General features: G+C 45.1%; 1 protein-coding gene and 1 pseudogene across 2 annotated transcripts; one reads left to right on the top strand and one right to left on the bottom strand.

Moving 5' to 3' along the window:
• Positions 1-11,579: 11,579 nt before the first annotated feature.
• On the bottom strand, positions 11,580-14,652 carry LOC123101329 (uncharacterized; annotated as a pseudogene).
• Positions 14,653-19,497: 4,845 nt separating this feature from the next.
• LOC123103602 (FAD synthetase, chloroplastic) lies at positions 19,498-24,626 on the top strand. Of its 2 annotated transcripts, none has more exons than XM_044525242.1 (5): positions 19,498-19,925; positions 20,982-21,145; positions 23,102-23,237; positions 23,345-23,520; positions 23,601-24,626. In XM_044525242.1, the coding sequence occupies exons 1-5, from the start codon at positions 19,768-19,770 to the stop codon at positions 24,095-24,097; spliced, it is 1,131 nt and encodes a 376-aa protein (XP_044381177.1). In that variant the 5' UTR covers positions 19,498-19,767; the 3' UTR covers positions 24,098-24,626. The 2 variants fall into 2 exon arrangements, with proteins under 2 accessions (XP_044381177.1, XP_044381178.1); XM_044525243.1 differs by having other exon boundaries at positions 19,499-19,925; positions 20,991-21,145.
• Positions 24,627-27,750: the final 3,124 nt, after the last annotated feature.

The raw sequence follows: 27,750 nt of genomic DNA, 5'->3' as shown, positions 1-27,750 counted from the left end.
CCTAAGTTTGAAAAATTCCTACTGAGTGGAGAGCAGCCCTCCCACTCGGGGGCTTAGCTGCAGTCTAGTACCCGCCTAAGTTCTCTCGCTTGAGGACTTAGCTGCAGTCAGGCACTCGCCTAAGTTTGAAAAAATCCTACCGAGTGGAGAGCAGCCCTCCCACTCGGGGGCTTAGCTGCAGTCCAGTACTCGCCTAAGTTCTCTCGCTTGAGGACTTAGCTGCAGTCAGGCACTCGCCTAAGTTTGAAAAAATCCTACCGAGTGGAGAGCAGCCCTCCCACTCGGGGGCTTAGCTACAGTCTAGTACTCGCCTAAGTTCTCTCGCTTGAGGACTTAGCTGCAGTCAGGCACTCGCCTAAGTTTGAAAAAATCCTACCGAGTGGAGAGCTGCCCTCCCACTCGGGGGCTTAGCTGCAGTCCAGGACTCACCTAAGTTCTCTCGCTTGAGGACTTAGCTGCAGTCAGGCACTTGCCTAAGTTTGAAAAAATCCTACCGAGTGGAGAGCAGCCCTCCCACTCGGGGGCTTAGCTGCAGTCCAGTACTCGCCTAAGTTCTCTCTCTTGAGGACTTAGCTGCAGTCAGGCACTCGCCTAAGTTTGGAAAAATCCTACCGAGTGGAGAGCATCCCTCCCACTCGGGGGCTTAGCTGCAGTCCAGTACTCGCCTAAATTTGAAAAACAAAAAATCCTACCGAGTGGAGAGCAGCCCTCCCACTCGGAGGCTTAGCTGCAGTCCAGTGCTCGCCTAAGTTCTCTCGCTTGGGGACTTAGCTGCAGTCAGGCACTCGCCTAAGTTTGAAAAATCCTACCGAGTGGAGAGCGGTCCTCCCACTCGGGGGCTTAGCTGCAGTCCGATACTCGCCTAAGTTTTCTCGTTTGAAGACTTATCTGCGGTCAGGTACTCGCCTAAGTACGAAACACATCCCGCTCTGCAGTAACAAGTTGCAGATCGACGGCCACCTCCTCCTTGGAGAGCTTGGCCACAAATACAACGTGCACTCCATCCTTCTCTGCAGTAATGAGGTGCAGGTCGACTGCTACCTTCCCCTTCGGAGCAGCGCCACAAGTACAAAAAAGTTGTCTCGAAAGAAGAACTATTTCCACTCGACGGGGGATTCATAAAGATATTCAACGATAAACCGAGTTCGGATAAATCCTAAAGGGTTCGGACCACAGGTCAAAGTGCTCAGGCATTCAGCCCGAAAGAGTTTAACGGTTACAAAAACCACTCGGCATTCTGAGACAAATTTAAGGTGGGGCATAAAAGTTTGTTCACTCCGTAGGAGGAGGGCTGGCAGGCTCGACGAACTCGTCCAGGTCGACGCCATCGGCAATCCGAGTGGCGGCAGCAATGAAAGTCTCCATAAAAGTTCGGAAGTCATGCTTCTGGCTGTTGGCGACCTTGATTGCGGCCAGCTTATCTTGTCGCACCTCCTTGCAGTGGACACGAACCAAAGACAGAGCCACATCAGCGCCACACCGAGCAGAAGACTTCTTCCACTCCTGCACTCGGTCAGGGATTCCGTTAAGTCGAGTCATCAAAGACACAAGATCGTTTTGGAGTGTGGCCTCTAGCCAAAGTGCCGGGTCGATCCGTGACATGGCGACCTTCAGTCGAGCCAAGTAGTCCACGGCACCGTCGATGCGAGATTCTAGTCGGAGCAGATTCATGGCAGTTTCATCTTTCACGGGAGAGTTGATTGGATCCAAACCTGGTTTAATCCGCCCAGTCTCCTCTTCAAAATTCTATCAAAACTCTGCATTCACGATCCAAGGATAAGTCAATTTTCGTACACTGAGTCGACACAAAAAAAATCAGTCGGAACAGAATGTGCACCTTCAATCTTGATGAACAACTTCTTGGCAAGACTTCTCAGATAGCTCTCCAGATCATCCCTCCTGCGAGCAATGCTTTCCATTTTCTCTCCCTGGACGAGATTCGCCTTCTTCCAGCGCGAGCACTCCTTGTTGGAGTCATTCAGAGCAGACTTCAGCCTGGTATTCTCTTCTTCCAACTGGCCGACCGAAGCCAGCTTCTGTTCGGCCAAAGCGACCCTGTCATCAGCTTCCTTTCGGGCAGCAGCCAGATCCTGGTCATTCTTTGCCGGAGCTTCTCTCAGCTTTTCTGCAAAGAAATGGTGCTTCATTCAGAAAGAGCAGAAGGGTACTCAAGCCCAAGGCAAACCAGTTGACAAACTTGTCTTACCATTGGCACCATCCTTATCCTTTTGCAGCTCTGTCTTGGCCAGCTCCAAGTCAAGGTTCAGTTGGATCTACTGTTTCTCCAAATCAGCAAAGCGAGCTCCCAGATCACAAGATTTCTGCAATCAAAGAGGAGAAGTTATTTTACAGTGAAAAACAACAAAGGCAATAAATACTAAAACTACGCTCGACTGCCCGCAGTCCACCATAGTCTCGGGGACTACACCCAGTGGGTGCACTTTGCGTGCCCCCACCGGTTCTGATCCCACTCGACCGGCCAGCCGAAGTCGAGTCCAGGAAGTAAAAAAAAGGCAGAAAGAGAGAAAGTAGAACTCAGACTACAGTCGACTGCCATCAGTCCACCATAGTCTCGGGGACTACACCCAGTGGGTGCACTTTGCGTGCCCCCACCGGTTCTGATCCCACTCAACCAGACCGAGTGGAAGAGACAAACTACCGGTTTGGTTTATACATTTGAAAAAATACAACGACTACAGTCGACTGCCAGCAGTCCACCGTAGTCTCGGGGACTACACCCAGTGGGTGCACTCAGCGTGCCCCCACCGGTTCAAAATTTCAATCAACGCACCCAGTGGGTGTACAGATGCAAAGATTTTCGAAAAAGAGTCTTCAGATAACATATCCTAACAAAACAAGCAGTGACCAATTAACCTGAACATTGCTTTGGACGGCCGAGCTGGCGTCGTAGGCAGCCTGATTGGCGTCCCACACCATCCTCATCTTCTCCATCATGATGCCCGCCTGACGTATGGCTTCCTTGGCAGCATTCGCTTCGTCCTCCGGGACATGATGGGTCGCAAAAACTGAAGGTGGGTTGACGGGAGCCTGAGCAGTCAACGAAGAGGGCAAGGCACTCGACAGTGGCACAGCAAAGGTAACAGAACCCCGATTGGCGTCGCCAGTGTCCTGAACGACTGGTTCCGTCCTTGGCGTCGACTGTGGCGCCTCGCTTGTAGGAGCCTACCTATTTTTCCTCATCAAAGGCCTCTCGGGCTCTTCATCATCATCAGGGAGGTCAATAACGTTGGGAGCTACGCAAAGTTCAATCGTCAAAATCACATCACCCAATGGTACACGTTGCAGTTGAATCGACCAAAATAAAGACAGTATGGCAGGAGTCATACCCAGTTTTGACGTGATCGCATCCTCCATCACCTCATCATCATCCCTGTAAGCTGAGGTCCTAGAAGTGGCAGCGCTGGCAGTTCCAAAGTTCGTCCGGTTAAAACAAGAAAAACAAACGGCGCTGAGCGTCGAGTGTATACAAAGGAACACACTTACGCAGAAGCGACGGGGATGTCAATCTTAATCTTCGGCAACGCCTTCCGGATTTTCGGCTCCGCAACTTTGGGGTGCTTGGACGCTTTCTCGGTCGGGGTTGGTGAAGAGATCCGAGGACGCTTCAAAGATTGACCAGCTTGAGCAGTCGCCTTTTCACGGACGCTCGGTCGTTCTTGGGCAAGTTTGGATCGCCTCTCCCTGCGAAGAGGCGACTCGACTTCTTCTTCGTCGCTTGAGTCTTCGCTTTCTCCATCCTCTTCACCATCAAAAGTCCACTCGCCACTGTTGCCGCCACTCGCCTTGCCTTCCATGTCTTGCCCTTGCTCTCCATTGGGCATCGAGTACATTTCAATGAGGGCCTGAAAAAATAACAATCAAAAGACATTCAGTCGACCGCAAACGGGACATCACATGGAGAGTCGGAAAGTTACTTACAGAAACATACCTGCTCCGGCTGACGCGAGTTGTCGAATGGAGTCACCCTCCTGGATCCCCGAGGGTTGTCTTTGTTGCCAGTGATTCCTCGCAACCAGCTCTCCAAGGTGTCCTCACTAACCTCCTCCGGGTGGATCCGAGTGGTATCTTCGAGCCCAGAATACATCCACATCGGATGATCGCGCGCCTGAAGGGGTTGGATGCGTCGACCGAGAAAGACCTCCAGCAGATCCATCCCGGTCACTCCGTCGCGGACGAGCTGTACGACCCGTTTGACCAGCTCCTTGACCTGCGCCTTCTCTTCTGGAACTATCTTCAGGGGAGCAGGCTTCTCCACTCGAGCCAAGGAGAAAGGAGGAAGCCCAGTCAACTGGCCAAGGGTCGGCTGATCCTTGCAGTAAAACCAAGTCGACTGCCAGCCCCGGACTGAGTCAGGAAGGATCATCACTGGGAAAGTACTTTTGCTCCTCATCTGGATCCCTAGACCACCGCACATCTGGATCACCCGAGTCCTCTTGTCACTCGACTTGGTCTTTTTGACCGACTGGGAACGGCAAGTGAAGATATGTTTGAAGAGCCCCCAGTGCGGTCGACAGCCCAAGAAGTTTTCGCACATAGACACGAAAGCGGCCAGATAGACTATGGTATTCGGAGTAAAATGGTGGAGCTGAGCCCCAAAGAAGTTCAAAAAACCCCGAAAGAAATGGTGGGGAGGCAGCGAGAACCCACGATCTATGTGAGTTGCTAAGAGGACGCACTCACCCTCTCTGGGTTGCGGCTCAGTTTCATCCCCCGGGAGCCGAGCCGACTTGTGGGGGATAAATCCCCCTTCCACCAGGTCGTCGAGGTCGTCCTGCGTGATTGCCGAGCGGATCCAGTCGCCCTGGATCCAGCCCGCCAACAGGCCGGACCTCGACGAGGATCCGCCCCGGTTGGTCCGCTTGCCCTTCACCTTCGCGGTTGCCTTCTTCGCGCGTTCCAGCGTCGCCATCTTGTCCTTCCCCATGGTGGTAGTTCGAGCTCGAGCGGAGATCCGACGACAAGACGGGAGCAAGGGTGGCGGAGAAATCGGGAGAAAACAGAGAGAGAATGGTGGCGTGCGAAACAGAGCCCCGGCCCAACGCCTTATATGAGGCTGCTTCCGAGTGGCTGACTGGTAGGCCCGGACGGCACTGCCAAATCCCATGGCGATCGCGCGCCCGATACGTGGCGAAAAAGGTGGCACGGGGATCGAGGCGGCTCCGCGCTATCCCATTCATTTACTGCGGCCTCTCCCGTCCCGCGCGCTTCCCGAAATTTGGATCCCACGAAATCCGCGGGCAGCAGAACAACTCGTCGGACCGAAGATCTCCTCCGCACCGTCACTCAGAACTCTTCAAGTATAAGAACTCACTCGACAAAACCTAAGAATGGATCAAGGCGACTGGAAAGAAAGTTGTTGTCATCACTCTGGTCCATTGATCCGAAACAAGGTATGCTCACGACATGAAAAATGAGTCGGAGATGTGCTCAAACCCTTTCCCACTCAAACCTCGATCCATTCGGGGGCTAATGATGAAGCTATGTACCTAGGGTAGGGTCGTGGACCTGTCCAAACTGACCTACCCAAGGACACCTCCAGAAGAAATCACATTTCAATCGACTTGGCGGTGTTTCACTCGACGGACTTGAAGACACTCGACCAAGAAGCAACCACTCGACCAAGATCCAAGCACCCGACGGCCAGGAGACCTAAAGTCACTCCGCACGCTAACGGTCGGTCATTAAGTAGCTTTTATGGTCATCATAGCACTTTATTAGGGGCGTTACCAGTAACGCCCGACCTTAATGTACTTAAAACCATGCATAACTGAGGGCCGGAGGGGTCTGGCGGACTCTATATAAGCCACCCCCTCCTCAGTGTAAAGGGTTCGCACCCCTGTAATTCATACTCTCATAATCCAGTCGACCGCCTTCGGGCTCCGAGACGTAGGGCTATTACTTCCTCCGAGAAGGGCCTGAACTCGTAAACCTTGCGTTCTTGCAACTTCTCCATAGCTAAGATCTTGCATCTCCATACTTACCCCCCTACACTACTGTCAGACTTGGAACCACGACAGCTGGAGACCAACTCGCCCCCAGGCCCATTTTTTGCGTCGGCTCACCCCCAGGTGGCAATTTTAGGCTCCCCCTGGGGGGGGGGCAACAACTGGAGATGCTCTAATCAATGGGCTATGGAGATGCCCACCAATTGATGTTAATGCAAGGAGTAGGGATTGCCATGCAACGGATTCACTAGAGCTATAAATGTATGAAAGCTCAACAAAAGAAACTAGTGGGTGTGCATCCAACTTGCTTGCTCACGAAGACCTAGGGCACTTGAGGAGGCCCATTGTTGGAATATACAAGCCAAGTTTTATAATGAAAACTTCCCACTAGTATATGAAAGTGATAACATGAGAGACTCTCTACTATGAAGATCATGGTGCTACTTTGAAGCACAAGTGTGGTAAAAGGATAGTAACATTGTCCCTTCTCTCTTTTTCTCTCATTTTTTTGGGGGCCTTCTCTTTTTTTATGGTCTTTCTCTCTTTTGGGGGCCTTCTCTTTTTTATGGACTTTTTTTTATTCCTCACTTGGGACAATGCTCTAATAATGATGATCATCACACTACTATTTATTTACAACTCAATGATTACAACTCGATACTAGAACAAAGATGACTCTATGTGAATGCCTCCGGCGGTGTACCGGGATATGCAATGAACCAAGAGTGACATGTATGAAAGAATTATGAACGGTGGCTTTGCCACAAATACTATGTCAACTACATGATCATGCTAAGCAATATGACAATGATGAATGTGTCATGATGAACGGAATGATGGAAAGTTGCATGGCAATATATCTCGGAATGGCTATGGAAATGCCATAATAGGTAGGTATGGTGGCTGTTTTGAGGAAGATATAAGGAGGTTTATGTGTGAAAGAGTGTATCATATCACGGGGTTTGGATGCACCGGCGAAGTTTGCGCCAACTCTCAATGTGAGAAAGGGCAATGCACGGTACCGAAGAGGCTAGCAATGGTGGAAGGGTGAGAGTGCGTATAATCCATGGACTCAACATTAGTCATAAAGAACTCACATACTTATTGCAAAAATCTACAAGTCATCAAAAACCTCGGCACTACGCGCATGCTCCTGGGGGGATAGATTGGTAGGAAAAGACCATCGCTCGTCCCCGACCGCCACTCATAAGGAAGACAATCAAATAACACCTCATGTTTCAAATTTGTTGCATAACGTTTACCATACGTGCATGCTACGGGACTTGCAAACCTCAACACAAGTATTTCTCAATTTCACAACTACTCAACTAGCATGACTTTGATATTATTACCTCCATATCTCAAAACAATCATCAAGCATCAAACTTTTCTTAGTATTCAACACACTCATAAGAAAGTTTTATTATTAATCTTGCATACCAAGCATATTAGGATTTTAAGCAAATTACCATGCTATTAAGACTCTCAAAATAATCTAAGTGAAGCATGAGAGAACAATAGTTTCTATAAAACAAATCCACCACCGTGCTCTAAAAGATATAAGTGAAGCACATAGAGTATTCTATCAAATTCCAAATAATGTATGGCTCTCTCAAAAGGTTTGTACATCAAGGATGATTGTGGTAAACTAATAAGCAAAGACTCAAATCATAAAATACGCTCCAAGCAAAACACATATCATGTGGTGAATAAAAATATAGCTCCAAGTAAAGTTACCGATAGAAGTAGACGAAAGAGGGGATGCCTTCCGGGGCATCCCCAAGCTTTGGCTTTTAGATGTCCTTAGATTATCTTGGGGGTGCCATGGGCATCCCCAAGCTTAGGCTCTTGCCACTCCTTGTTCCATAATCCATCAAATCTTTACCCAAAACTTGAAAACTTCACAACACAAAACTTAAAGTAGAAAATCTTGTGAGCTCAGTTAGTGAAAGAAAACAAAAGACCACTTCAAGGTACTGTAATTAACTCATTATTTATTTATATTGGTGTTATACCTACTGTATTGCAACTTCTCTATGGATTATAAACTATTTTACTAGCCATAGATTCATCAAAATAAGCAAACAACACACGAAAAACAGAATCTGTCAAAAACAGAACAGTATGTAGTAATCTGTAGCTAGAGCAAGATCTGGAACCCCAAAAATTCTAAAATAAATTGCTGGACATGAGGAATTTATCTATTAATCATATTCAAAAAGAATTAACTAAATATCACTTTACAAATAAAAATGACAGCAATTCTCGTGAGCGCTAAAGTTTCTGTTTTTTACAGCAAGTTCAATCAAGACTTTCCCCAAGTCTTCCCAACGGTTCTACTTATTTATTACTAAACAGGATAAAAATCAAAGAACAAAAATAAAATTGGGTTGCCTCCCAACAAGCGCTATCGTTTAACGCCCCTAGCTAGGCATAACAAGCAAGAATAGATCTAGGTATTGCCATAATAGTAAGATAGATTGTTAAAACTCATTTCATATTGTCTATGTTCCGCAGCAAGTTTTCTTTGATGCAAGCAAAAGTAATCAAAAGGGCTAAATTTGTTGGGACAAAAGTCTCCAAGATCAACCTTGGGAGGTATAGGTTCCTCCTTTGGTCCTTCATATTGCACAACCAATTCATCATTATAAGCATTCTTTTGACAGAACTTTGTGAGCCTATATTCAAGAGAATATACCAATTCATTATCTTGAATAGCTAAATCATCATTAAGTTCAGAAATTCTATAAACTAAAACATTGGTAGGAACCCTTTTTCTAAGTTTTTCATTGAAAGCAACATAGTCTAGAGATTGAAAATGCATTATTTCTTCTTGGTCAAAGAGGATAGTCTCTATGGGAGGACGGCAAGCATCCACCCTATAATGCGCAAAGATTTCTTTGGCCTCTTTAATTATGAATCGAAACTCATGAGCCAAAAAGATAGTAACGGCATGCTTAACAGAAGAATGCTCAATTTTAGAAAATTCTAGGAAAATCCTTTGTATAGAAGGATGCAAGTGCATGAATTGCCTCTCAAGTTCAACTACAAGCATGGCAATAGCGTCCGCAAGACTACTAGTTCTATGAAGAATAGAACTACCCATAGAAGGTAAAGCACCGGCACAAGTAAAGAAATCTTGAATAACTCCTTTTCCAGTAATATTACCGCTACCAACACGAAATCTTTTTATATGTGAGATAGTGGGTTCTTTAGTAGGAGCATCAAAATTATTATCGACAATGGTATCCCCAATTTCAAACATAGAGGCAGAAGGTAAAGAACTAGCCATAACGACAAGCAAGCAAACTAACACACGAGCAAACAAGAGCAAACAGGCAACAGAGGCAAATAGAGAGGGAGGATAGAGAGAGAGGGCGAATAAAACGGCAAGGGTGAAATGGGGGAGAGGAAAACGAGAGGCAAATGACAAATAATGTAATGCGGGAGATAGCGATTGTGATGGGTACTTGGTATGTTGACTTTTGTGCAGATTCCCCGGCAACGGCGCCAGAAATGGTTCGTTGTCGGGAGTCAAATCTTAACTTGCGCGAAGCTCCCCTGCAACAGCGCCAGAAATTCTTCTTGCTACCTCTTGAGCACTGCGTTGGATTTCCCCGAAGAGGAAGGGATGATGCAGCAAAGTAGCGTAAGTATTTCCCTCAGTTTTTCAGAACCAAGGTATCAATCCAGTAGGAGGCTACGCTCGAGTCCCTCATACCTACACAAAAACAATAGCTCAACGCAACCAACACGCTTAGGGTTGTCAATCCCTTCACGGTCACTTACGAAAGTGAGATCTGATAGAGATGATAAATAATATATTTTTTGGTATTTTTGGTATAGAGATGCAAAGTAAATAAAGTAAAAGCAAAGTAAAAGCAAAGCAATAGTAAAGTGATGGAGATTGATATGATGAGAAAGAGACCCCGGGGCCATAGGTTTCACTAGTGGCTTCTCTCAAGAGCATAAGTATTCTACGGTGGGTGAACAAATTACTGTTGAGCAATTGACAGAATTGAGCATAGTTATGAGAATATCTAGGTATGAACATGTATATAGGAATCACGTCCGAGACAAGTAGACCGAAACGATTCTGCATCTACTACTATTACTCCATTCATCGACCGCTATCCAGCATGCATCTAGAGTATTAAGTTAAAAACAGAGTAATGTCTTAAGCAAGATGACATGATGTAGAGGGATAGTTTCATGCAATATGATAAAAACCCAATCTTGTTATCCTCGATGGCAACAATACAATACATGCCTTGCTGCCCCTTCTGTCACTGGGAAAGGACACTACAAGATTGAACCCAAAGCTAAGCACTTCTCCCATGGCAAGAACAACCAGTCTAGTAGGCCAAACCAAACTGATAATTCAAAGAGACTTGCAAAGATAACCAATCATACATAAAAGAATTCAGAGAAGATTCAAATATTATTCATAGATAGACTTGATCATAAACCCACAATTCATCGGTCTCAACAAACACACTGCAAAAAGAAGATTACATCGAATAGATCTCCACGAGAGAGGGGGAGAACATTGTATTGAGATCCAAAAAGAGAGAAGAAGCCATCTAGCTACTAGCTATGGACCCGTAGGTCTAAAGTAAACTACTCACACTTCATCGGAGGGGCTTGGATGATGATGTACAAGCCCTCCGTGATCGATGCCTCCTCCGGCGGAGCTCCGGAATAGGCCCCAAGATGGGATCTCGTGGATACAGAAAGTTGCGGTGGTGGAATTAGGTTTTTGGCTCCGTACCCGATCATTTGGGGGTACGTGGATATATATAGGAGGAAGAAGTACGTCGGTGGAGCTTCAAGGGGCCCACGAGGCAGGGGGCGCGCCCTAGGGGAGGGGGCGCGCCCCTACCCTCGTGAGCACCTCGTGGCTTTCTTGACAGAGGGTCCAAGTCTCTTGGATCTTATCTGATGAGAAAATCACATTTCCAAAGGTTTCATTCCGTTTGGACTCCGTTTGATATTCCTTTTCTTCGAAACCCTAAAACAGGAAAAAAACATCAATTCTGGGCTGGGCCTCCGGTTAATAGGTTAGTCACAAAAATAATATAAAAGTGGAAAATAAAGCCCAATAATGTCTAAAATAGTAGATAATATAGCATGGAGCAATCAAAAATTATAGATACGTTGGAGACGTATCAGCGCCAGGAGCTGCACATTAGGCTCGTCATCAGAGGAGTCGGAGGAGAGTACGACGACCTCGTCCACCTCGTCATCAGAGGAGTAGTCGCCAGAATCGTCAGAGTAGTAGTCGTCAGAGGACTCGGCGTCAGAGTCCTTGTCTGGCCCGAGGACCCATGGATTGCGCCTCTCCCAGTAGGCGTTGTTGATGGGGGCTGGGAGAGCAAGGATGGCATCGGTGATTTCATCTGCGGCGGCCGCCGGCGTGGTGGATGAGCGGTACATACACCAACGGGCGCGCTGCCTGGGGTCGGGGGAGCGCTGCACCTCGTGCATTGCCAACAGGAGAATGGTCGCCGGCGGGACGGTGCGGCCGGCAGGGAAAGCACGCTGCCTTTCGGCATGTGTCATCACCTTCACCAGGCCGCAGGCATGGTTCCTCAGCATCGCCAGACCGGGGAATCAGCGCGCGATCTCCTTGTACTGCGCGCGCAGCTCCTGGTTGTTGTCGGCGAGCTCTTCGATGGCCAGCTGCCAGTCCATGGCGACGGCGGTGGGGGTGGCTGTCGGCGGTGGTTTCGACGGGAGAGAGGGGGAAGTGGAGTGGGCGGTGCGGGCGGCGAGTGGGCGAGTGATCGGAGAGAGCGGTGGGTGGACACATATTAAAGGCTGAGAAACCGAAACGACGAGTTATACTAAACGCACGTTCACCATGCTGCCGACCGCAACGCACTCTCAACACAGTACGTGCCTAACTAAATATAAGTAAAATTGCGGATGCTACTCAAACAAGACCACTAGCACTATCCCATTGGCATTGAACGCATGGTTACTACCCACTGGTCCTGGGTTCGAGCCTCGGGCCAAACTATTTTTGTGCAATTTTTTTTGTCGATGTCGAGGCACCCTAAATGCCCAAGTGATCACCATCATAACAACACCATGAAAACTAAGATCATCATCATATCAACTATGAAAACTATGATCACCAACATATCAATTATGATCATCAACATATCAACTATGAAAACTAAGATCATCATCATATCAACTATTAAAACTATGATCACCAACATATCAACACCATGAAAACTAAGATCATCATCATATCAACTATGAAAACTATGATCATCATCACAACAACAGAATGAAAACTTCTTGAAAACATCATAACTAATAAGTTCATCATCATATCATCATAACCAGAGTATGATAGTGCATCACAACCATTAGGTACATTACATAGTCCGCCACTTGGACTTGAACTAACTGGTTTCAACATGAAATTCTTAATATTCTTCATCACAAACTAGCCAAAACAGGCCGAATTAAACATGTTTCAACATGACATCACTTCTTGCTGCCTTGAGAACAATTGAACCAGTCAGACATCTTGTATGATGGCTTTCTCACTCTTCCAGTACCTGACACTCTTGGTGGTATGAATGTTCTCTTTGCCCTTGTCCTAGCAGCACTAGCAGAAGATGAACTAGGCCTATCAGCAGCAGCAGAAGATGAACTTGGTCTTGTTGGAGTAGGAGCAGAAGGAGCTGCCCTAGGTGCAGCCCTAGTTGCAGCTGGAGCTGATGGAGCTGTCCTTGGTGTTGCACTGGTTGCAGCAGGAGCTCTTGCCCTTGCTGCTGGTGGAGCAGATGGAGCTGCCATTGGTGCATCAACTCTCCTGTTTTCCTGCAGTGACAACATATAGACAGATTAGAACTTAGTATTAAATATACACAAGATTTAACCTGCAGTGACAACATATATACACAAGATTCAACCTGGTGTTGGTTCCTTCTCATTGCTAGGGCTGGCTTCAGATTTTTGTGGCAGCTAGTGTACCTATGACCTGTCAAGTTGCAATTGTTGCAGGTTATTGTTGCCATCCTTGAAGTATCTTTGGGAGCTGGCTTATCAAACTGATTCCTTCTCCTCTTAGTCTGCTTCTTTCCTGGTTTGTCTCTGAAAACTGGTGGTTCTATGTTAGGGTCCCAGTATTTGGCCATAGATCAGGCCCAGACACATGATACACAATTGGATTGTAGGCTGCTTGGTACATTGGTTTCTTGAAGAAATCACTAACAAAATCTTCTGGATGAAGTTTTGCCTTATTAATTGCAGAAACACCATGCTTGCAAGGAACACCAGTCATGTCCCATTTACTACACCCGCATGTGTGCACTTGCAGATTTACTGCATGTGTGCTTTCTCCACTGCTAACCTGGTATAGATTTGGTCCTGCTTTGATGGACTGGCAATATCTAGCATGGTGTTTTGCTTCTTCTAGTTTTTCAGCATATGTTGGGCATATTTGCCACTTGGTTGTCCCAGTCTTGGTCTTGTTTGCATTGAACTTAACTAGCAATTTAGTTCTGATGCCATCAACCATGGTTTTAATTGGTTTACCTCTCACATCAAGTATCATTTTGTTGAAAACTTCACTAATATTGTTAACAACCAAATCAGTTTTACAATTTTTATCCATGGCATGTCTAGCCCATGTATGCTTGGGTATCTTTCTAAGCCATTTCCAAGCTGCCTCACACTCTCTTTTCATGCCTTCCATTGCTTGATCAAAACCATGCTCAGTATATGAATAACTAGCCTGATCCATATACTTCTTTAACTCTTCACCTCTAAAGCCAGCTGTTTGAAAGTTCTGATAAATATGTCTAAGGCAGTATCTTTGAGGGCAATTTGGGAAGACATTGTTTATGGCTTTAAGAAGGCACTGTTTAAATAACTAGTGTTCGAAATATAGTATAACAACAAACAATTTGACAGTACTAAGCATGGTAAAACTTCAGTAAATATAAGAATGATGATGTGCGAGGTACCTTTTGTCTATCAGATATGATAGTGTAGTTGCCATAGTTCCCTGACTCACCACCAAGAGCATACTTGAGCTGGGTTAGAAACCAGGACCAGCTGACAGTGTCTTCCTTGTCAACAATTGCAAATGCAATGGGAAAGATGTTGTTATTACTATCTCTTCCAGTTGCAGCCAATATTTGTTGCCCTATTGTCAACTTAAAAAAGCAACCATCAACACCTAAAACCAAACAGAACACATTAGTACCAAACATAACCAAATGCAATGGGAAAGATGTTGGGAAAATAATTATGCAAGTACCTATGAAGGGTCTGCAACCATTTATGAAGCCCTCTTTGCAAGCATTGAGGCACATGAACAAGCCATGAAATCTAGGGTTTTTGCTAGGACAAGTCTTTAAATGCTTTGTTGTAACAATGCATCTACTTCCAGGATTGGTATCCAACACAACTTGGAGGTAATCCCTTATCCTAGTGTATTGTGCGCTCTGATCTCCTTGGACAACTTCCTTAGTTGCTTTCCTTGCCCTGTAGACCATGTGAATGGACACTTCAATTCCATGTTTTTCTTCAAATTATCCATTATTGCCTGGACTAGTGTGTTTATGTTAGACCTTAACTGTTGCTCACACTCATGTGCCAACCACCTAGCAGTCACTTTGGTGCTCTCTCCAACAGCAGGACAATTGTGGTACAAGTTCATTTTATTTATGCAAAATTTCTTCTCATGTGCAATTTTGGAAGCAGCAATGAAAAAGGACAGTCATCTGTACTACAAACTACAATAATTCTATCTGAGCAATTCCTATGAAATGAGTAGTTCCTGTTTTGTGAGATGTAAAATGTAAGCAGTGCCCTTCTGAACTGCTGCACATCTAGGAAACAAAGTTTCTTGACAAATTGTTCTTGTGGGTTTTCCCTCTTCTCATCATACCAAACCCTAACTTTATTCTTTTTGGCCCTGCTCTTCCTACCATTTGATGGCTTAAATGGTGGAAGCTGAGCCCAATCATTCTCTTCCTGACTTAAGTCACCTGGGTTGCTCTCCTCATCAGATGAAGGTGCCCAGTCTTGCTCTATGATTTGATCCAAACTTGCATGGGATCTTGTTGTCGTCCCCTTCCCCCTCCTTACTTCCTCCTATGCTGCTGCTACCTCCTGCACTGCTTCCTCCTACACTGCTTCCTCCTCTCAAGCCCTCATCTAGTGGCTCCTCTTGTCCTTCCTCTTCATCTCTTCCTTCATTCTCCTCCTCCTCCTCATCTGGTCCATATAGCTCTTCTACATCAGTGTCTCCTTCAAAGTGATATAGTGGATCATCCCTATGCCTCTTCATTGCCTCCAACCTAGCCAATATGTTCTCATCTTCTAGATCTTCATCCTCACTTTCACTATCAGTGAACTCCTCAGCAAGCAGCTGTGGGAGTTTTCTTTTTGCTGCCTTGTACTTCTCTCTTTGTATCTTATTACTCCTGTACCTCTGAATTTCTTCATTTCTTTTCTGCTCCGTCATCTGCTCAATGTGCTCTTGCTCTTGGTCTGTCTCCATGAAATACTCATGCCTCTCATTACCATTATCCAAAGCAAACTCGGGTTCACTTGGGCCCTTTTGCTTCAACAAACAAGAGCTCTCTTGTGTGTTCATTACTTGGACTGGCTGTGGTTGGGGTTTCACTGGGCTGGGGAAAAGAACTCCTGAATTGTCTACCTCATAGACAACTGGTACACCTATTTCTGACAAAGGAACCTGCTCTTCATAAACATGAACAATGTTCAAATCAACTGGTCTAGGTGGATCACTTCTCATAACTGTAATGTTAACAACATTCTTTCCTTTACTAGCTATGTGATCCAACATTTCTTCCACCTTGTCATCATCAGTTAATTCTTCCATTCCTGACAGCCGAACTCCTGGATCTCTAACATAATACATAAAATCCCTTCAACTATAGCCTTCTACCTCTATTAGGGCAATGAGATTCCAGAAGGTTATGTATGATAAACAGATTGTTCTTTCCAAGTTATCTCTGTCTAGGAAATAGAACCTCACTTCCCATTATTCATCATCCAAGCTACAAATTCAGATAAAGTTCATTTAATTTTACTGTTAAGTAGGTCAGTTAACAGGTATAAGAATAAGATGAAATAATTCATTTAACAATGTTAAAATTATTGTTAAGAGGTCAGATTGGTGTTAAATGGGTCAGTTCATAGCCCTATTAATAAGTTGAAAAAATCTAGTTAACAGTGTTAAAATTGGTGGCAACAGAAATTTCTGATTCAATTTACAATACTAAAGTTGGTGAAGACCAGTATTTGATCAAACAACAAACAAAGAGGATTTCTGTCAAATTACTCATGTTAAAATTAATTTCTATGACACCAACAATCATGTGACAGAGAGGATATCATATAACACTAACCCTAATGCTAGAACCCTAACCCTAGAACATAAACTGTACTACACTTACCCAAGAACACTAACCATAGAACCCTAACCCTAGAATGCCAATCGGGGAAATGACAAAGAAGGAGGAGGATGACTTACTCCACACCGCCGAAGGAGGAGGCAAAATGTTGGCTGCCCGTCATACTGGCCTTCACCGCCTGGGATAACGCAATAGCCGCCATGTATTCCAATGACTTCGGCGGCGACGACGGTTGGGGAAGAGACAGCACGCTCGAGGGATTGGAGCTCCCGCAGAACTCCGGTGGATCTCCAGGACCGCCGCCCGGAGCATCCCCACTGGCAGCAACTCTGCCGCCGCCGTCCACGCCGCCAGGCTTCGTCATCGCCATGGATTGGAGCTGGAGGGAGAGGTCTGGTCTGGTCGGGTGCGGGCGGTCGGTCTGTCCGGCGCGACCAAACCGTGTCGGTCTTAACCAAACGGCGCCGTCCGCGCGTCCGTTAGGCCACGTCACCCAAATTGGGCCCCACCTGTCAGAAACGCCCTCAACCGCGCCAAATGACATGTTCAGTGCACTCTGCAAAACTTTTACTGAATGCGCGGTTGCAAAAGATTAGCGACCAAGTTGTTTTCTGCAAGAGAAGCACCAAATGTGGTGGTTTCTTGCAATTCACTCGAATTAAAGACAACATAACCTACCGGTAGCAGTGACCAAACCACCATTGAGTCATTGGATACACGCATGTGAACAGACACTGGTTGATATAGATGCTGCGGAATCATAGGAACATAAGTTTTGTTTTTCTCCGCTATATGCCACAGATGAGGAGCATCGGGATTATTTCTAGCAAAATTCCTTGCTTCCCATATGTGCCACAGAGTCTCTGTTAGAACAATACAGTCAAGTCCAACAACCAAAATTTGGGAGAAATAAAATCACACCGCTTGGACTTAATAACATATGCTTTTTTTATCAGTTTTCAAATCTTGTGGACAGAACAACAAAGCATGCTCTACAGATTCATACGGCCCATAGAAAATGCATAGCTCGGAAGTTGGTACCTGGCAACGTAAAAGTTGAGTCCCAGTTGGTAAGCAATCTTGAGCAAATCTCCAAAAGACCACCTTCATCTTATTAGGAGCCTTAACAACCCAAAGAGCTTTCCACTGTTTTTCTTGGATGGATCGGTCCAAGATCTAGCCCTGGCCCTTCCTGCATTGGCACACCAAAAACTTATTCGTACGAGCCAAATCGTATGCTGATCAGACCGAGAACTCACCAAACCTTGTTAAGGGCCACCTGGCAAGATCCTCCCACCGGCGGTTGATGGGGATGTGTAGTATAGCTGAGGCAACATCAGGTGTGAAGAAGGCTCGCACCGTTTCCTCATTCCATGTTCCACCGTCCTCATCCAGCAAACAATGGACCTTAGAAAATACAGGAATGGGGAAGATAAGCTGAAGAATATCCGAAGTTATGGTGGGGATCCAATGATCATAAATGATATGAACTTGTTTTCCATCATCAATCCCCCATTGTGCACCACATTTCAGCAGATGACGACCAGGAAGAATGTTGCGCCACGTAGCCGAGGCCGACCTTGGTTGCTGCATTCCAGAAGCCAGAGTGAGGGTAATACCGACCCTTAATCACGCGAGCACACAAAGACTTCGGTTCGGTGATCAAGTGACAGCCTTGTTTGGCAAGCATTGCCAAATTGAAGAACCTCATATCATGGGCTGGGAACCAATACCAAGATCTCCAATGAAGCTTCTTTTTGCCATCCTCTCTGCCCCACCACTTGTCGGCAATAATCTTCCTAAATTTGTCACAGACCCCCTTTGGAAGTTCAAAGCAACTCATGATAAAAGTCAGAATCACCTATATGATTGATTTCAACAAAATTTCTTTTCCAGCACGAGAGACAGGACTATCAGACCATCCATAAATGCACTTCCAACCTCGACCAGGCAAGAATTTGAAGGTACTAGTAGGAGATTTGGCCACCTCCGTAGGCATGACCAAATAAGTGGTAGTGAAAGCTTCACAAGAAATTCCCAAATCTAGACTTCAGTCTCTGTTTAACATTTTTCGGGCAGTGACGACCAAAGAATAGAGAGGATTTATCCTTGTTAATCAACTGACCCGACCGAGAACAATAATGATCCAGAGTAGACTCCATAGCATCCACCCTGCGCATGTCGCTTCTTGCAAAAAGGAGATGTGAGATAGGTGAAACAGAGTGACAGTTCATAATACCATGCGGCTCACCATAATTCCCCTTGTGAAGTAACAGGCTTGACAATCCTTCAGTGCATAAAAATAAACAGTCATGGCTGATAGGATCACTCTGACAGATTCCTCTCAAAGGCACCACGTGCTCAGTAAGCTCTCCGTTGACCCTGATAGCATAACAGAGATTTGTGACACTCTTCATCACCGAATTGATCCATGCAGGGGCAAAACCAAGCTTGGAGAGACAACCATGAAGCTAACTCCATTCAACACAATCGTAAGCTTTTATCATGTCAATCTTCATGGCAAAGAAGGGCTGTTTAGCACGTTGTTTTCTAATTGTGTGCAAAGGTTCATAAGCAATAAGAGTATTGTCGGTAATTAATCTGCGAGGGATAAACACACTCTGAAACTCGAAAATGACAACAGATAAGAATACCTTTAAACGGTTAGGCAAAACTTTGGAGGCAATTTTATACAACACATTGCATAGACTGATAGGACGAAAGTTCTTGAGTTGCTTGGGTCTTGCGACTTCGAGAATCAGAACAATCACCGAGTCACATAAACCATTCGACATAGCCTTCCCTTCCAAGAAACTCCTGATAAATTTTCTCACCCAAGAAGTCCCAGTGGGTCCGATGGAAAAGAGCCGAAAAACCATTTGAATCGGAAACTTTCATAGGCCCCATCTGAAAAAGGGCAGCCTTGATTTCCTCGTTAGTGTATGGCTCACAAAGAACATCATTCATCTCATCGGAAATCTTGTGAGGAATAGCATCAAAGCGAGAGAGCAAGAGATTGAGAATTTCGTGTGCTGCTTTTTTTTTTGCTTCACTATTTTTTGGCAGCTATAGTAGTCGTGACTCTGTAAAAAATCCGAGCAGACTGCCGGACACATACATTCGAGATAGAAAAAACCTGCCGGACACACACATGTCCGACCGTGGTCCGGCGGAACCTGCTCGCGCCTCCACCTCCATTCCGACCCGAACCTAAGAGGAAGGTGCGAACCGGACCTCATCCGACGACGGGCAAAGGGCGGAGACGCGAAACAAGCAGCGAGCCAACGAAGCAGCCTCGGCACAGCACAGCACAGGCGGCGAACCTGCGAAGGAACACAGGACAGGAGTGGGCCGCATCGCATCGCACCGCACCGCACCCGCGTGGTGGGATGGAGCGGGGCGGCACCGCCGCGCTCGCCTGCACCTTCCGCTCCTCCTCCTCCCCCTCTCCGGTTTCCCACTGCTCGCCTCTCCTCCGCCCCCGTAGACGCCCGCCCGCGGCCGCCGGGGCTCCTCACTTCCTCCCGCCAGCCGGCCGGCGCTTCAGGTAACGAGACAGCCGTCTCCTATCCTCTCCGCGCTTGCTTGCCTTTTCCATCCTCAGCCGAGGAGGTCTCGCTTCCCCTGCGTCCGCGCCTGCGCGCGCAAGCTGTTCGACAGAACGCTTGAACTGTCGGGCGTTGGTGACAGGTGGACCTGCACCGTTGGAGCAGAATTTAGAATTATAACTGTTTAGCATAGTTTTTATATATTTATTAGGTTACAGGATCGGCAGCCCGGGGTCTTTAAACGCCTTCCCAAACCGTGGACTTGTGAGATTTGGACTTTGTAGCCTTGGGGGTGCTGCTAGATTTTGCTGTGGTTATGTTGGTTTGGAGAATTTAACTCCTTGGACAGTTATTTATGGCTGGGTTGTCGACTTACTAGCTTACCCACGTTCATGATGATCCATAACCAAGCCCTACAAAGGTGAAGAATCTCTATGCCTGGAATTCTAGTAGTTGATGAGCGAGAACAAGAATGTTGGGTAAGATTTAGCGAGTGTGAGTTGAAGTTAGCTAGCTTCTTTCATTTACAACTTCATATCGTGAACACTTGTTTTCAAGTTATTAATATAGTAAGCGACGCGTTCAAGCTAGATTTTCGCCACTGCAGCCAAGCTAGGTTGTTTGGCTGGTGTGGTCAACCAACGGGGATGGAGGTAAAGGGGATTGAAATTTCAAAATGTGCATATCTAGAATAGAACAAACAAGTATGACATGCTCTCGACATAAATGCTTATTAATCCCTTAATTCTTGCTGATGCTGTGATGCAAATAAGCCATAAGTGAGCGCTTATTTTGTTTTCATGTCCTATAAGAATATGATGTATAACTGAAAATCAGATTATTAAAAGAGATAAGGAACCTATCGATTATTCAAATTGATTAATCCTAGGAAAGAGGTGCAAATATTGAGATTATCCTGCTAGAAGATCAGGATTTCTATTGCCCTATTGGGTACCACATGGGTCATTTTCCTTGCAAATATATAGCATAATTTCGGCCTGGCTGTTTAGCCTTTTTGTTTTTGAATTTTTGTTAACTTGATTATGCACTGCTAGCTACTGCAGTCAAAATAGGTTTTTAGACACAAGCAAGGGGCTTAAGCGGCACCCATTGACGACATTCAGCCCATTTGGGCGTCCATCGGTTAGTCTGAACGATGCAGATTTAGTAAAAGATAAGATGCTAATTGATTGTGGAGAAGAGCAAGACTGTGTGCTTGGTAAGTTCTGTATGCCCTTTCTTCCTCTCGCATTAACAAATTCCAAAATCATGCTGTTAATATGTGCGTAAAACCAGTACCTTAAACCATTGTGTGCTTGTAATTTCTGTTGCCTGCAAAATTTTATTGTGGCAGCTCAGAAACTTCCTATTCCATAATTACTGGCATGTTTTAGTAATTTCTGAGAAACACTGTTCACATACTCCCTCCGTCTGGGTGCATAGGGCATGCACGTGTTTCTAGGTCGTCAATTTAACCAACCAAATATATGCTACATTTCACCAAAATCATATCATTGGATTTGTCTATGGATGAAGTTTCTAAACATATAATTTTTGTCACATATAATACATATTTGGTTAGTCAAATTGTCACCTAGAAACACACGCACGCCCTTTGCACCCAGACGGATGGAGTGCTATTTATGAAGGCAGTGTGGTGCACTGTTTTTGAGTCGAACGACTAGTCACGACTAATCATCGAGTTGCAACTGGCAGGTCGACTCGACTAGTTGGCTGAGTAGAGCGACTCGATCGACTAGTCTCGACTAGTCGTGGTTTTTGAGTCGAACGAGCTAAATTGGCCCCACCTGCCATACTTCTTTCTATTTGATTGCCCAATCCCCCCTGGAAACCTAGATCGCCCAGTTTTCCCCCCGACCCAAACCTCTCCTGCGACCTTCTCCCTTGGTCACTGCCGCCGCCCCACAATCCTGCCGGACGGCGCTGGCGCAAGCTGGTCTGCTCCTCCCCTGGTTGCCGCCGACTGCTTCTGGTCTGCTCCTCCCGTGGTAACTCATGTCAACTAGTCGACCATGCGTCTTGACTAGTCACGACGAGTCAAGAGTCGCTACCCCAGAACGACTCGTTGACTCGAAAACCTTGGTGTGGTGGCAGTTCACTTGCGTGGAAGTTAGCTATCCACGTGCCAGAACCATGACTTGGTTTCAAGGTCTTATGGGTTTCAACTCTAGGCTACCCCAACTTGTTTGGGACTGAAAGCTTTATTGTTGTTGTGTGGAAGCAGTTCAGAGATTGCAGGCTCAAGAGAAGAAATGTGCAATATAAAATCCATACTCAGCCTGAGTCCATTTCTGTGACTCCACTTCATGTTCCTATTACCTATTCATGAACTGTATATTTTTCATTTCCGTCGTAGGTTTGGTTTGCCAATCACCACCGTTTTTGTGAGCCAGTAGTCTCCTCTAGAGCACTTGTGTATCATGTGAATTGTTCCTCATTGTACATGACGTCTTTGTGCAGTGCCATGCACTGCACCCTTGCTTGGCATGGCACTCTGTTGGGGACATAGCGATGTTGAAGCATCTTGCAATGTGATAAATGTTGGATCTGAGTCAATTTGAATTGTTACAGTCCCAGTCCATAGAACATTGACTTGCATGCATACCCCTAATAAAAATAATTAACAAAGTTGCTTTTATATCTGGCAAATTTCCCTGGAAAAGCACTGAAGCACTGCTCAGTTCAGGAAGTTATTCGTTTTCTATGCACCACTATTTGGTGTTTCGTTAGCTTTCCACTTGATTCTTGATTGGTTTGGTTGAATCTCGGTGCTTGCCAGTTTCACATCCAACCACCCTAGTTAACGAAATATGCATATTTTTTCAAGTCATGTTGTGCACAAATAACATGCTTTGACCCCCTCTGATAGAAGCCATGTTAAGACCATTAAGTGGCCCATGCTTTATCTTTACTCCTTTCCAGAAATTATATGTACATCAGAAAATACAGCACAATTATGGCAGACATCGCGAACACTAAAAAGGAAATTTGCTACCACATATTCAAAATCCTACTTTCCTCAAATAAATATTCCAAGTTCTACACTAGAAATTGCTCGCCGATTTTCACTCTCCTTATGACCTCTTGTCGCACTAACTTCACAGATATTCATTTCATCTGTACAGTTTCACTGAATTTTCAGTGCACATTTCAGATGGGATAGTTGCCTTGGGAAAATTTGATGCCCTTCACATTGGCCACCGGGAACTAGCCATGCATGCTTCTAAATCAGGAAATCCTTTTCTTCTTTCTTTTGTTGGAATGGCTGAAGTTCTTGGCTGGGAGTATAGGTGGGCCTCTTAGAAATTTTCAGTAACTTACTTGGTAAATTTAGCCCAATATTAAGGAGGACATAGTGAAGTCCTTAACAAATCATTACTGTTTTCCTTTTGTACAGGCCTCCCATAGTTGCTCATTGTGATCGGAAGCGTGTCCTTTTGTCTTGGGCTCCATATTGTAGAAATGTGGTGCCTCTTGAATATCAAGTTGAGTTTGCAAAGGTCAGGTACCTAACTCCACGCCAGTTTGTTGAGAGGTTATCAACGGATCTTAGAATAAAAGGTGTTGTAGCAGGTACAAACATGTTGGTTTACCTTACAAGGCTCGGTCTTGTGCTGCACTACCCTACCTAATATTTTTCTTCATGTGCACAGGTGAAAACTACAGATTCGGGTACAAAGCATCTGGTGATGCAGCTGAGTTAGTGAAACTGTGTGAGGAATTCGGTTTAAGTGCATTTATTGTACGGTCTGTCATGGACACCGCAAAGGGATCTTATAATGGAGCAACACCTGCCGTAAATTCAAGCGATAAAGGACAGGTGTCTTCTAGTCGTGTTCGCAAAGCTTTGTCGGTTGGTGACATTGAATACGTCTCCAAGTTACTTGGGAGGAAACACCGCCTTGTGCTAACTGTGACCGAATGCCCCGTTAAGGAACGGAAAAACATTATAGTCCCGAAATCTTGCATGGTTAACATGCCACCAGCCGATGGATTCTACGAGAACTGTGAGCTCTTCAATGGAGGGTATCTTGGACTATGCAGGGTGGCCATTAACGCAGAGACCATTGATATCGAGATGAAAGATGAGAGCAGTTTGTCACCAGACAATTTTCAAGAAGTTAAACAACTAGGTATTGAGTTTGGGTGATGTTGCAGCTCCTTTCGTGATCAGCGGCTGGTCTTAGTTTGTATACCCGGTCACCTTTTGGACAATTTTGAGTCAAAGCCTTAGGTGGGAGTTTTTTGTTCCCAAGATGGAGGATATATGACGGAAATGATCAGAGGTATGTATTCAGCCTCATCAAGGTTCATCAATCCGGAAGTCCAATTCACAGTTTGATGGAAAGATTATCCTGAAGAAGATTAGACATTGGTGCACACAGCAAGAGAAGCACGGGCACGAAGGCGGCATTCTTTCCTGTGGACTGGCAAATAAAGAGTTTACTGGCTTCAAGCGGCTGTATGTATTGAAACCAAAGAAGAGACTCTTCTTGCAGCATGTCTTAGTCCTAGTACATTGTAGTCTGTACATTTTCAAGGGGTTTTTCAGAGCCAGCCCGTTTTCTATTGCTATAGTTCGCAAGCATGCTCTGTTGCATCAAACAGTGAAGATGATACTTGTTTGTTAGTACTTACTAAATTGCTTAACGATTAAGCAGGATTTCATTACAACAAAAGACTTGTGTCTACCCAGGCTTCTCAAAGAACTTGTGAGCAGCTGGAAACTTACTTTACCATCTGATATGTTAGTTGTAAGCAGAAAGATGGGAGTCTAAGATTTGTTGTACGCTACAGACGTAGGGAGTGGATGAACCAAATTACTGTTGCCGTGTTTCCGCGTTCGTTTCTGCTGTAGTCGCTGACGCTGTCAAGGGTGTAGGTGCTTGTTACCGTGCCATCGAGGGTGGTCGAGCTGTGGATGCGGCGGGACGGCAAAGCTGAGGTTTAGGATTTGAGTTTTTCCTTGCCAAAGTAGCGTGCGACAATGATGTGTGCCATTTGGATGGAGACAGAGTAGCGTGCGCGTGCAGAAGCCGGCAACAAATGGCATCCGGTCACCTGCCTGACCGTATAGTTGCCACGAACATCTTAGTTGTGAAGAAGGTTTATTTATAGATAGATACACGTGTATGCGCAAAAGATTGGAATTTCAGGTGCGCAACTGCTCATATCCAGCAAAAGAGAACAATTTTCGCGTTGCGCTCCAATCAGATGGTTCCTTCTTCCTTGCATTGTTCTCTGAATCACATCGCCAGTGCTCCGACAGCTCTCGGCTTCTTTGATTCAAAGGAATTTTATAGGATTTCTGGAGGATTGAAATCCTTAGGATTTTTTCCTATGTTGGTCCTTTGATTCATAGGATTGGATCCCATAGGAATTTTTCCTATGGAATCTTCTTATTACATTTCATAGGAAATTTAACATTTACTCAAACCTCTTTTTACAATTCCTTTGTTTTTTTCGTAGCATCAAACAATCATTGCTAATTCTATAGGATTCAAATAGGCATGCCACTCCAACCCTACACTTTTCCTATTCCTATGTTTTTAAAATCCTACGAATCAAAGAGGCCCTTAGTTTGTACGTTCAGGCTGTACCTCTAGATCGGATTCATGGCCCGCTTCCGCTTGCCAGAGGATTCACGAATCCTATAGTAGCCTTTTTTTTAAGGCGTACGCCCGTAGGCATACGTTACTTGCATTCATACGAGCAAGGAAAAAGTACAGATACACATACAAGAACGGAAATATAAGAAGGATACAGGCAGTGGCACCATCGCACCCAAACCACAAAGAAGCCCATCACAGAATTGAAATCACAGAAAAGCCCTTGGCCCTTGGTGAACTTGAGAAGGCAAGATTATATTCCATCTTCCGAGGGTGCGTTGGGGGATGCACAATTACACATGGTTTGTTAGTTTTGTTTGATTGTGCGTATAAGAAGGCTCCATTCCACGGCTGCATTGAGACGGTGAAGGCCGGCACTCTCTAGTAGCATCATCGATTTTCTAATGATGAGAAGCTTGGGTTCCTTGGGAAGTAGAGTAAGATATACACCTAAGTAGCTAGAAAAATGGATTTAAAAGAAAAGCTAGCTAGACAATGCCTGGATTTCTTTTCAGGAGTTGTTGTTATTGTTTGGATTTACACGAGGCCGATAAGCATGACCAAAAAAAAAAACAATACACTGCAGGATAAGATTCAATCCAAATCGTCTGCTAGTTGATCCTTCGCATGTGTACGTCGTTTTATAGTGCAAAGACTAGTCTAGTTGTTTATCTAGGGATTCTTAAGATATGGCTGACATGTCATTTGCTTATTTATACATTTTGCATCCCTTGATTTCCTCGAAGGATCGCTCTCATGAATAATCAATAGGCCACAAAGCATTTCTTTCAAATGAGCAACTCTAAAAATTCCCTAAATTTTGCCTCCCTAGTGGCTCTTCGGTTTGGAGGAATTTTGTAGGATACCAATTAATACAATTTTTATATGAAGATCATTTGGTTCAAGAAATTAACCGTGTAAAATTCCTACAGATTGCTTTCCTACACCACAATTTTATAGGAATTGTAAAAAGAATGAGATCTCTTGGAATTTTTTCTTTGTGTCTATGACAACTATGTCATGCATCTATAAATTTCATGTAGTAGAGCCAAACAACTCCTAATACTAATTTCCTTGTTCCAGTAGAAATTCGACATGGTATCACATTATGTTCCTACGATTTTTCCTGTATTCAAATATCTAAGAACCAGATAGGCTCTATATGACTTGGGGACCCCCCCCCCCCTTATTATTTCCCTTCTGCTTTCACATTTAAAAAACAAAAAATAGTGGTTGATGAGCTCTGTGTGTCTCCGGTAAGCAGCAACTGCCTATTGTCCTTAGTGACGACCCCTCTCCAGTTGTTGCAGCCACCGGCCCACATGTCATGGTTCGTAAGCCACCTCTCTTCCGCATCTATATCTTTTGTTGGAATTGTGGTGTTCCTAAGTGGATCCGAAGCAAGAGGTGGAAAATGTGAACGGCGGCGATAATATGATGGTCTTTGTTATTGAGAAAACGCAAAAGTCTTGCGTTTCGATTCGTTGATAGAAGAAGAGTTTGTACAAGCTCACCTACGAGCACACTTGATGTTACACCACAACGTCACTAAACACTAGCTGTATCAGGAGCCGCGAGCAACGCAGCTAGGCCGCTCGCGCCCGCAGTCGCCCAATGCTTGACTTCCGTCCTAATCGTTTCAAGGAGGCTGGATAGGCTGAGTTGTGCACCGTCAAAGGTGGTCGCATTGCGGTGCTGTTTGATTTGAACCAATGTTCAGCCTACCAAATATTTGGCTAGCTAGAACTTTGGTCAAGGTTTGGCTTGGCTTGCCTATGATTTGGCTGATATTGTCACAAAGACGAATTAGACATGATAAGTCTGCATGGATACATGCCAAAATTTTGACAATCATCCAAACAAGTACTAAAATTTTGGCTATGACCATTTTTTTTTCGAACCATGCAACAGAACTGCATGTGACAATATAGAAGAAAAGAGATACAAAGTCTTAGAGTACAATGACGACCCAACAACAACAAGAAAAAGGCAAAAAAACTAAGATACAAGCGATCGTAGGTGAAGAACGACCTCAGGTATTTAGCGCCCACTTTAGACCAGTTGAGTGCGTCGCCTTTGATTTTGTCCAAGATACGATCAATTGAGCTTTACCAAATATTCTATTGTTGCGCTCATTCCAAATTGTCCAAACCACTATGACATTTTTTTTGATAGAGTGGACTCCCTTGAGTCA

The sequence above is a fragment of the Triticum aestivum genome, chromosome 5A (assembly GCF_018294505.1).
Source record: "Triticum aestivum cultivar Chinese Spring chromosome 5A, IWGSC CS RefSeq v2.1, whole genome shotgun sequence".
Taxonomy (NCBI): domain Eukaryota; kingdom Viridiplantae; phylum Streptophyta; class Magnoliopsida; order Poales; family Poaceae; genus Triticum; species Triticum aestivum.
The sequence above is the reverse complement of the archived record's forward strand: the minus strand, read 5'-3'. Positions and strand labels throughout refer to the sequence as shown.

Excerpts from the sequence above, each read along its gene's own strand:
- LOC123103602 (XM_044525242.1), top strand. The coding sequence starts at position 19,768 with ATGGAGCGGGGCGGCACCGCCGCGCTCGCCTGCACCTTCCGCTCCTCC. Across the intron at positions 19,926-20,981 it reads CCAGCCGGCCGGCGCTTCAG|CTACTGCAGTCAAAATAGGT; the intron begins GTAACGAGACAG and ends ATGCACTGCTAG. Across the intron at positions 23,238-23,344 it reads GTTCTTGGCTGGGAGTATAG|GCCTCCCATAGTTGCTCATT; the intron begins GTGGGCCTCTTA and ends CCTTTTGTACAG.